This window comes from Macrobrachium rosenbergii, chromosome 51 (genome assembly GCF_040412425.1).
Source record: "Macrobrachium rosenbergii isolate ZJJX-2024 chromosome 51, ASM4041242v1, whole genome shotgun sequence".
NCBI classification, from domain to species: Eukaryota; Metazoa; Arthropoda; class Malacostraca; order Decapoda; family Palaemonidae; genus Macrobrachium; species Macrobrachium rosenbergii.
The window spans coordinates 31,198,388-31,210,173 of NC_089791.1; the positions used below are offsets into that span (position 1 = coordinate 31,198,388).

At 40.1% G+C, this 11,786-nt stretch overlaps 2 protein-coding genes across 2 annotated transcripts in view; both read right to left on the minus strand.

Annotated features, from left to right (window-relative positions):
* The window catches only part of LOC136833016 (uncharacterized), a 13,578-nt gene extending 7,949 nt beyond the window's left edge, over positions 1-5,629 (minus strand). Inside the window, exon 1 of the mRNA XM_067094665.1 lies at positions 5,491-5,629. The gene's annotated coding sequence lies outside the window, so the exon portion shown is untranslated. The remainder of the gene's footprint in view (positions 1-5,490) is intronic.
* Positions 2,248-11,275, minus strand: LOC136833275 (uncharacterized). The gene is made up of 7 exons (XM_067095201.1): positions 10,813-11,275; positions 8,070-8,128; positions 7,230-7,330; positions 5,495-5,638; positions 3,730-3,852; positions 3,099-3,267; positions 2,248-2,606 (listed from the first exon to the last, which is right to left on the minus strand). The coding sequence occupies exons 1-7, from the start codon at positions 11,031-11,033 to the stop codon at positions 2,485-2,487; spliced, it is 939 nt and encodes a 312-aa protein (XP_066951302.1). The 5' UTR covers positions 11,034-11,275; the 3' UTR covers positions 2,248-2,484.
* Between the last annotated feature and the right edge of the window lie 511 nt (positions 11,276-11,786).

Below are 11,786 nucleotides of genomic sequence, written 5' to 3' on the forward strand. Positions count from 1 at the left end.
CATTTTTAATTTTACTCATTTTATTCCATTTTTCATGAGTATTTTTTTTATCTTGTTCTTTCTTCTTTTTATTAGCGGATAATATTTTTTATCTTTTTTTATCATAGGTCAGAGGCGAAACAAAGTTCTTGACTTTCTATTCGTGCTGGTGATGATATACATTATTCTCTCTCTCTCTCTCTCTCTCTCTCTCTCTCTCTCTCTCTCTCTCTCCCCTCTCTCCCCAGTCATAACGAGGTATGACGGGAATGGGCTGAAAATGATCGTAAATTTCAAAGCTTGTCTCGCTACAAACGGAGAGGCGCCATTTTATTTTAGCGCAGGTAATCTTGCGCAGATGTCTCGAAGCTGATGATGATCTTAAACAAGGACGCTTATTTAAGCTTATTAAGCTTTCGCAAAGCTTAAACTTAAAGATATGACAAGGAACGTCAAGAATCAAGTCAAGATTTTATGGGAAACTTTCATAAGTCGCCTAAAACAACTGGATGTTGTTAGGTGTTTTTGTAACCGAGAAAGCTCACACGAGATCAACAGCTGTTTAGTCTAGATGAAGTATGTGGCTACCATACACATCCTTGGTATTTTTGGGGGGATGGGGCAGGCTGACGGGCGCAACTGCTAAAAATTAAAGCACCACAGGATTGACTGATATAGGATTCTCTGACATTTCCAGTTTATTTTTCTCTTTTAGCCTAACTCCTTTACCTACCTTCGCACACTTCCTTTAGACTCGTACCTGTTTTTTCCAAGTATTTCCTCCTTCGAGAGAGTCAACTTTATTTCTCATCCCACCAGAGAAGTTACTCTTGCTCTCAATTGCTTCAGTGATGGCTGTGTGACACCCGAGTATATTTTGCCACAAAAAACAATCTTCCTCTTTTTATCGGCCTAGGAATCACGAGTGTGTTATGGCTGATTTCAGCCTATAGGTTTAGTCTTCAGGTGTCTGAAGTCACATTTCTCAGTTATGATAACGATCCCTGTGCATATTACTTGGCAGATTTCAGGCCTCAACTAACGTTCAGTTATACCTGCACAGTTAGGCGTGCAGTTCAGTTTTGCCTGCACAGTTATGCCTGTACAGGCAAAACTGAACCCACCAAAGTTCAGTTTTGCCTGCACAGGTATAACTGCTCAGTTGTAACCGAACGTTGCCATTTCCCGTGAGAGATGGTTTCACTTCTATAGATGGACGCCACGATCATTATGGCCAGTAAAAATATAATTCATACATTCACTCTATAATGACATCAATCACACATCATCTACACGAACCAATTAAGGCGCTGTCTGTCATTAATATTCGCCACAGCTGTCTTTAAAATTCAACCTTATGGGACACGCGTCATACAAAAAAATTACAAACTAAAAAATTGCAGCAGAAACTGTGTATCTGCTGCAAAGGGCAATCGGATCAAAATGGGTGTTTTTTTGACACTATCATTCTTGGACTTCGTACAGTTTTATACATTTTTTTTTTAGCTGTCAGCTTTCCAAGTGTCTTCTTTCCCTTCCAATCTGTGCAATAATGGTTGCCTTTATCTCTTGAATATTTAATTATAAAAAATGTGTCCTTCTGAGTGATTCTTTCCCTAGACATTTTTCTGAAGGGCTCTTAAAGCATAAAGCTTTTCCGATGAAAGATTTTTCAGATAATTGCAGTAAACTCGTTAACTGAGCCATACTCTTCAGTATCTCCGTAGGCCTACTGGTCCTATGCTGCCCTAAAATGGGAGACTGCAGTATCTTCAAAAGTACAAAACTGAGAACAATTTTATAAACTGCAGTTTTCCCTTGCCTTACTACTGATTTCGCAGATACTGCAAATGGGACCCCCTAAATACTCGTGGAAAGCAGTGAAGAATCATTCTGAAACTGCAGTAACTTGTGCATTGGTGTTTCACGAGCCCAATAAGTGGCATATCTCAATTTCGAAAATTTTGCAGATACTGCAGTTTTCCCTGGCCTTACTACTGATTTCGCAGATACTGCAAATGGGACCCACTAAATACTCGTGGAAAGCATTGAAGAACCATTCTGAAACTGCAGTAACTTGTGTATAAGTTTCTCACGAGCCCAACAGGAGGCATATTTCAATTTCGAAAATTCTGCAGACGCTGCAGTTTTCCATTTTAGGCCAGTATGGTTCTGACTGAATCACAACCAACACTGGAAGAAAATCATAAAAATAGCAATGAATAACGAAGAAGAAATGGCCAAGGCTTTTAGAAGATACGCAGGAAATAACAATTATGTATATAATATGAAACCTAAATTACATAGAACTTAGACCATCTGTGGTTACTGACAACAAAAACAACACTTTCGAGTTACAACAGGTGATATGTTACAGTCTCCTCTCAACACAAGGGCTCTCCTTGCATTGCAAGTGTCATCACAGCGTTTGTCTTTCTTCTTGTACAGAACACGTTTTCGTTCCTCCTCCTGCTCCTCATCCTGCTGGGACCCAGGTGGTCCAGACTAGGGACGCCCCCAGACTATCTCAGTGCGTTCATTGTATTGCCGAGCGTCCATGACCTTGAAGCCGTAACAAGCGAGGCGATGATAGTGGTCCCAGAAGAGTTCTGTGTAGCCTTTAACATCTATGGAAAAAAAAAAGCCAAACTTGAGTCCTGTTATAATAAACTTTGTGAAGAATGTCTTCCAAGTTCCTGGCTCGAGGCACTCTCGAGCTTAATTCTAGAATCCTTTGGACAAATCTTTCGCACTATCTCTGACACAGCGTGGCATTTGTCATTATCTAAGGGGAACCGCCCACCAATATTCATTTATATTCTTTGGCTCCATCCTACTGAACGCCTACAGCTATTGACGTAGGTTCCAGCGTTCTGCCTTCTTTGGATTCTACCAGTGTTCACAAACCTTGTGAACTGAATGACAGAAAGAGATGGAGAAACTGACTTGTCAAATGTTCCCAGAAAATATTAGACAACAATAAGAGGCTTACATCCAGGTCTGTATCAAACAATCTTTTCATGACTAAAATGCCAGTCAACGTGAGCGGTCCCATTGGCAACATAACTTTCATTCAGAGGAAAATCCGCAGCGAATCAAGAGCCTGGAAAGTTTCGTACCATAATGCGTCTCCATGCCAATCTGCTTGATGTTGGCCAGAAGATGTGGAGTCTTGGTGAAAACGTTGTCAAAGAACTTCAGCTCGGAACGTTCAACATCCATTTTGAGGTAGTCGATGACCGAGTCTTGTAGGCCGAGCCTCCTCAAGATGTTTTTGTAGGTGTCCAGCTGGGTGGGGAAACAGAGGAGAGAGTTAACGTCCCTCCACAGGGAATGACGGAGGATATTGCAGGAGACTCTTGGGCGTATCAACAGTTCTGACAATGGCCTTCTTCAGAAATCGATTATTGTTCATTTTCCTACAGGAACTGAATGTAGAGATTAGGTCAAAGGCCAAGCGCTGGGACCTATGAGGTCATTCAACGCTGAAACGGATATTGGCAGTAAAAAGGTTCGAAAGGTGTAACAGGAAGGAAAACCTCGCAGTTGCACTGTGAGAGAATTGTTAGAAGAGGGTGGAGGAAAGTAAGATGGAAGAAACAGAATATGAATGGAGGTACAGTAAAAGAAATTAAAGGGGTTGCAGCTTGGGGCCAAAGGGACACTGAACAAAACCTCATATCATGTGAGATCGTCTTACAGGAAATGAATATTTTCATCACAGAACTCGAATGTCAATAGAGATTTTACCCTGCAAGATCTCCTTCTTATGGGTGCAGTTTCCGTCTGGTTACTGATGCCGAGGTTGAAGAACTTGACATTCGGTGCGTGTTGGTGATCCTTCTTCCCAATACTTGGGTCAAAACTGTACACCTGCTCGAACACAAATCAATAAGGACCTTAGACATACTCCTGAAAGAATCCTGAAAGTGTTTTGAAGTTTTCTGTCTTCTGCGTAACATGTCACCGTGACGAGGCGACCAATTCGAAACAGGATGAAAACGGCAGAGTTTAGCCGTTAGCCTAACTCCTAGCTGACACCTGTAAAACAGCAACTCTGTACCCTTCCTCGCCCTGCCTTCTCAGCACTGCATAACTCTCAATATGCTTATAAACAACAACCATCACACTTTAAACTGAGACCTTCACGCAAAAGGTAATTATCTACCTTATTTTCCAATATCTGTAACAAAGTATACTGTATAAATACACTTGAAAAAATAGGGGAACCCATTCTTTTTCCTCTCTCTCACGAACAACACACAGCTCAGTAGGCAGGTAGGCTACCTTTGTTTAACCGCCTGCCATGGTTCTATCACCATTAATGCATTTTTATACAGCAACTTTCTATAAGTTGTTGCCATATCTTATTATTGTTGGAATTAATGATTTTTCATTTCAGCTCAAAGTATCACGGAAGCTTTTCTTAGTTGATCCTATTACGATTATCACACATATCACAACGGTACACAACAGAACATTTACTACTTTTGATATTATATTTCATCTCGATTATAATGCGCACATTCACATAAAATATCTATTAGAAACATTTATGAAATACTGCAAAGTTCGTCACGAATTTTGTCACAGATGTTGGCAACACGTTGAGCTATTTATAACTCATATCCTCTTCCTTAGCCAAAGGGAAGGAGTGTGTGTGTGTGTGTGTGTGACTATATGCGCACATGCTACGAATAATCAAATGTGTTTCTCTGTCTCTTTTGGGCTGTAAGTTTAATTGCTTTTCCATCTTTTATCCAGTAAAATTATAAAAAAACCCACAAAAATAAAAATAAGAAAATACAGTAAAACAAAAACAAGAATATTGTACAACTAAAATAAAAAAGGGAGAGGAGTGTGTGTGTTAGTTTGTGCATGCTTGTGTTATAGGCTTTATGAGTTGTTCTCTCTCTCTCTCTCTCTCTCTCTCTCTCTCTCTCTCTCTCTCTCTCTTTATACCATGCTAGATTATTTCATTACAAGGATCAGTACAGTACTCTAATATCCTTCAATAAAATGTTGAAAAAGCATAAACATAAAAAAACAAAAAACAAAACTGTAACAAAGTCAAACACCTGCCTACCCCTCTCCACCCATCCCACAATGCAAACCCAGCCCCCTCCCAGCTGGGGAAACTCCTTCCCCAGTCACCCGCCTTCAGAAACAACCCTGTCTCTGGGCGAATCTTCCTGCAGCCTTACTGCCACTCCTCTCCCAAGGCACCCAGCCTTCTGACACTCCTGATACTTTTCCTGGCCTCCCACACCCTCCAAAACCTTTCTCAGTCTGTTTATGGTTGTAAGCAGTGTTACCAACATTTTCTTAGACCCATACAGTGTTGCCAAACATCAGAGGGCAGTTTCTTTTAAATCTTTCAAAATTTAAATATATGTACACATATATATTTGGTCCAGTTGTTTCCAGATAATGTCAATGTCTAATAATGCGCATCTGGATAATGGAAAGATTACTGTACTTTCTAATATCTATCAATCTACATTTAAGTACTTACCTTGCACCCATAGGTTCCAAAAGCGTCGTCAAACGACCAGTCATCTTTGATGCCAAAGGAGAGAACAGTGCAGTTATTTTTGTTGAGAATGAAGTTTGGGTCCATACACACGCCTTTGCTACCATCACCAACTCCAAAATATACCTGAAAAGGAAAATGGAAAGAAATTATTACTAATAATTCGTATCTAATATGGACAAGAGCGTAGGAGGCAGTCTTCAATCTGGTACTTGAACATTTTTTCTGATTTGAATACTTGAAATAAAATGTGTTAAGGTAGGAATGGAAGGCTAGTTCTAATTCATGGAAGATTTGCATTTTTTGAGAGATGGCTAACTCCTCCTGTCATTATTTTAAGGTTACCTGTACATTATATTTTAGTGATGAAGCTAAGAAATGGGTATTTTTATAATTTTCTATGTTGCAATATAAATGCAAGACTACCTGTACCTTAGACAATAATGGCTCATATTGACATATTGGTTCATATATATTCTGTTAGTTCAGCATGAAAATTTCTTTGCTCTTTTAAAAACACCTATGCAAACGCAGCACTGTTTATGTTTTCCTAATAAACATCCACACAATTCACATCAACTTAGACAAAAGGCAAATCTGACACCACAACAGCAATTTCTTCTGTTAGTCATCTTGAATTAACATTAAATTTTCCTTATCCCATTTATGAGCAAAACCACAAACCACTGCACTGAAGCACAATGTCCTAGAGACTGAACATATAAGCTCATGAGTGGCGCCCAAGTCACCCCCCACCTAAGCTGGGTCCTGGGAAAACCTGGCAGTGGCTACTGATGACTCAGAAGGTAGACCTATAAGCTTCCCCTCAACCCCACCTCCAGTTAACGCATAAGGACGGTAAGGTCGTGTTTTGCCAGCAAAGTCTGTCGTGCCATGAGCGGGGTTTGAACTTGAGGAAGCCACACTGTGAGTTCCAGCCAAAACTGATTTCAGCTACTAAGATCTTCAGTTTCAACCCAGTATGTATCCACCTACGGCGCATCACCTCTGAGGTGCAAATACTAAACATGGCGGAAGCTCAATTGGATGCCATGTTTAGTACTAGCCCCTTGGGGATTAAAGATATCATTTATTAATATATAGAAATGGGTGTACTGTATATAATACTTTGATCCCGAGGGGCTAGTACTAAACATGGCGTCCCATTGAGCTTCCGCCATGTTTAGTACTAGCACCTCGGAGGTGGCGCGTAGGTGGATACATACTGGGTCAATACCAGGACCTTCTAGGTCACGGAATCTGCACTTGTTTTTGGTCACTGCCTATTTTTTGGTAGGTTCAGTTTTGTGTGCATCTCTTGAAGAGCATATCTGAAATGCTAAAAACACACACACACACACACACAAAACACAGCAGATTCCTGTAATTTTAGGTTAAGAATTTACTGACTTCAGCTGAACCGCTTGCAGTGAAAAATTTACATTCATATTATTAATCTTGAAGGGCTGGAAGTAAGGTTTAAACTACTGAAAATACAAAATGAAGAACGAGGATGTGAGCATACAAGATTTGGGTGAATGGCTTAGCAATATTCTCTGTGCAAGGGAGGCTTCCTCAGCCGTCACAGATTGGACGATGCAGTGTTCACTGCCGCGTTTTTCTCTGAGCCATCCCTTTCAGCAAGCCAGTTAATTCGTAAGGACTGGTTTCCTCAGTTTTCACTCAGCATGAGAACGATTACCGTTTCGTGACTTACCAGTTTCTCGCATTCGTATTGTTTTTTCCTCTCATACCGCAGAAATTCTTCCAAGCTCACGAAGGGAGGTGTTATGCAGCTTTTGGGATCTGGTAGCAATTCTGGAGGAAGAAGAAGAACAAAAGAATAGAATAAGTAAGTAACCTTAGTTTAACCAGACCACTGAGCTGATTAACAGCTCTCCTAGGGCTGACCCGAAGGATTAGACTTATTTTACGTGGCTAAGAACGAATAGGATAAATTGATAACAACCTTTCTGCGAGTCTCTGATCAGCTACATAGTCTTCCTCTCTCTCTGTTAAGTCATTCGCTTCTGAATTCACCATGTCTAACTTTCTCCCCTTCCCAGTCTCCCCTGCTATAATCCCCCCGCCCCTCCCCAGGAGGCGAATGTTTCAGCCATGTGGTACAGACTCACTCATTCATTTCAATTCTCATCCTTTCAAAAGGTTTCCTCTTCCATTCAGGCCTGGGTCTGATCAAGACAGATGGTTTCCACAAGGGATGAGATGACAAGCCTGTCACCCTTTCCTTCCATACCCATTCCCCCCTATTTCCCCTTGCTGATCTTCCCTAGGCTCTAATGTTAAAAGTTTAATATCAGTAATTAGAAAACAGAACTGTACAGGCCTCAAGAAGGCTTCGTGCTGAATGACACTCAAGGCTCTATCTTTTACCTGAACCCTGATTTTACAGGACATAGGCTATATATAAAAAATTCACTCTTATCGTAGCGAGTGCACTTTCCCCCTCACAAAATGACGATATGAAGACTTACTTTTATTACAGAGACGAGAGTGGCGTGGGGACTGGACAAGAATGATAAAAGCTTCTACTTACCCTTTTCTCCCTGCTGTTCTTCCGCTGTATCGGTGAGCACCATTGTTTGAAGAGGTCTCCTGTTAGAAGTTTACAGGTGAGAGTTTATATGGCTTCCAATTCTGAAGCAAAATGACTTGTTCGTAAGGCACTACAAAAAGCTATGTCATCGTCATAATCATTCATTTCATCATCAAATAGATATCCACCAAGTATAAAAAAGAAAGCCCATTTGTTTTAGATTGAAATCAAATTCTGATGAATTTCCATGTCAGTAATGTAACTGTACTGGTTATTAAGGTACTGCCTTAATTCAGGCAAGCATTAAGAATGAAATTAGGTATAGCTTTAATTCAGGCAAGCACTAAGAGTGAAATTAGGTACTGCTTTAATTCAGGCAAGCACTAAGAGTGTGATTAGGTACTCCTTTAATTCAGACAAGCACTAAGAGTGAAATTTGGTATTGCTTTAATTCAGACAAGCACTAAGAATGAAATTAGGTACTGCTTTAATTCAGACAGGCACTAAGAATGAAATTAGGTACTGCTTTAATTCAGACAGGCACTAAGAATGAAATTAGGAACTGTTTAAATTCAGACACGCACTAAGAATGAAATTAGGTACTGCTTTAATTCAGAAAAGCACTAAGAATGAAATTAGGTACTGTTTTAATTCAGACAAGCACTAAGAATGAAATTAGGTACTGCTTTAATTCAGACAGGCACTAAGAATGAAATTAGGTACTGTTTTAATTCAGACAAGCACTAAGAATGAAATTAGGTACTGTTTTAATTCAGACAGGCACTAAGAATGAAATTAGGTACTGCTTTAATTCAGACAAGCACTAAGAATGAAATTAGGTACTGTTTTAATTCAGACAGGCACTAAGAATGAAATTAGGTACTGCTTTAATTCAGACAAGCACTAAGAATGAAATTAGGTACTGCTTTAATTCAGACAGGCACTAAGAATGAAATTAGGTACTGCTTTAATTCAGACAAGCACTAAGAATGAAATTAGGTACTGCTTTAATTCAGACAGGCACTAAGAATGAAATTAGGTACTGCTTTAATTCAGACAAGCACTAAGAATGAAATTAGGTACTGCTTTAATTCAGACAGGCACAAAGAATGAAATTAGGTACTGCTTTAATTCAGACAGGCACTAAGAATGAAATTAGGTACTGCTTTAATTCAGACAGGCACAAAGAATGAAATTAGGTACTGCTTTAATTCAGACAGGCACTAAGAATGAAATTAGGTACTGCTTTAATACAGACAAGCACTAAGAATGAAATTAGGTACTGCTTTAATTCAGACAGGCACAAAGAATGAAATTAGGTACTGCTTTAATTCAGACAGGCACAAAGAATGAAATTAGGTACTGCTTTAATTCAGACAGGCACAAAGAATGAAATTAGGTACTGCTTTAATTCAGACAGGCACAAAGAATGAAATTAGGTACTGTTTTAATTCAGACAAGCACTAAGAATGAAATTAGGTACTGTTTTAATTCAGACAGGCACTAAGAATGAAATTAGGTACTGCTTTAATTCAGACAGGCACTAAGAATGAAATTAGGTACTGCTTTAATTCAGACAGGCACAAAGAATGAAATTAGGTACTGCTTTAATTCAGAGGAGCACTAAGAGTGAAATTAGGTAATGCTTTAATTCAGAGGAGCACTAAGAGTGAAATTAGGTACTGCTTTAATTCACACAAGCACTAAGAGTGAAATTATGTACTGCTTTAATTCAGACAAGCACTAAGAATTAAATTAGGTATTGCTTTAATTCAGACAGGCACTAAGAATTAAATTAGGCACAGTTTTAATTCAGGCAAGCACTAAGAGTGAAAATAGGCACTGTTTTAATTCAGGCAAGCACTAAGAGTGAAATTAGCCGTTTTAATTCAGGCAAGCACTAAGAGTGAAAATAGGCACTGTTTTAATTCAGGCAAGCACTAAGAGTGAAATTAGCCGTTTTAATTCAGGCAAGCACTAAGAGTGAAATTAGGCACTGCTTTAATTCAGACAAGCACTAAGAATTAAATTAGGTACTACTTTAATTCAGGCAAACACTAAGAATGAAATTAGGTACTGCTTCAATTCAGACAAGCAGTGCGAATGAAATGATCCTAACAAACTTCATTCCTTCAAACAGGCAATCATATGTAAAGCTGTTTCACTAGAAACAAGCTTTTGGAAAAGTACATAGGCAGTTCTGATTCTTCTACAGAATATGACCTTAAATAACCTTCCATCACTTCGAAAACAGCAGCGAATTTCGAAACAACAGGAAAAGATGAAATAACGATCTGGGATCTTTTGCTAGACAGTTACCCCCGAAGGATTTTGGGGGTCGTTATCTAGGACCAATATTTCTTTGGGGTTATTATCTTTATGATATTTACACTCTTTTGTTTATGTTTTTACTGTCATCCCCAACGGGCTTGTACTAAATACGCCGCAAAGGTGGATGCGAGAACCGTGGGGGTCACTATCTAGGAAAAATCCACGATCTGTCACCCAGTGCATGAAAAACCGCTAAGCAGACATTTTAAAACTGATCTCTGATCCATCTCAAGTTTATCTTGCCCTCTGGAAACAGCAGATCTTTTGACATTCTGAGCTGAAGACTTTTTGACTTTCCATCTGCAGTCTTGGTTTTCTCATTGTGAAGGGCAGAGGCACTGTTTCTCTCTTCTCTCTCTCTCTCTCTCTCTCTCTCTCTCTCTCTCTCTCTCTGCTGTGCGCACAAACTTACAAACGGCTCGCGACGACCAAGATCACCACAAGACATAATGCAGATTTGAGGATCACCGGGCGGAACATTTTCTGACGATCTCCAAAAACGGCGCCGATGAATGCTGGCTGACACCACAGAGGCTGACGAAGACTTGGTGCGGCTACACGAAAAGGGAAAAAAGGCTCTTGCTTCCTACAGGGCAAGAAGGGGTTACTGTAAGCAGGACCCACTGTCAGCATAAAGTGATCAGGCGCCTCCAGCGAGCGAGCGAGCGAACGGTTGACATGCGAATTCGGAATGGAACTGGCTTGGCTCACGCGCTAAAAATTTTGCCCCAACACCCAGCCAACTCACGGCAGACGTATGTACGGGGCCTCCTTCCACTAATCAGTGACAAGGATTCGCTTTACACTTGTTGTGCTGAAAAGATAAAATTATCTTTATCACTCAGGGTGAGTAATTATTATCATAAATCTACATCTCGCCACCTGCCATATATACGCGAAGGGCCCATCACCTCAGGTGTCACAAAATCATACGTATTCAAGTCCAGCCCCTGTCTGTTAAGAATAATGACTGAGAGAGGGTGCTCTCTCTCTCTCTCTCTCTCTCTCTCTCTCTCTCTCTCTCTCTCTCTCTCTCTCTCTGGGGTTGAAGTAAGCCAGTTGTAGAACTTAGAAACAAGACGCTGCATAGATTGGTGTCGGAACTAAGTTCGTGCAGTTTGGTTTTCGTGTCATGCCACCTATATCAGAGAGAGAGAGAGAGAGAGAGAGAGAGAGAGAGAGAGAGGAGAATTTCGACAGCTGGAAATATGAAACAATAATCTAGAATATAGAAATAAGGCCAAAACATAAGAGCCGGAAAACAATGACCTAGGCCGAGTTCTTTAGACTAAGCCTCTGGGTCCGAGTATTTTGGAAACATACAAGAATGGCTGCCTGTAGGAGGAGGCAAAGCCACCTATTTAATAGACAGGAGGAGCAGAAAAC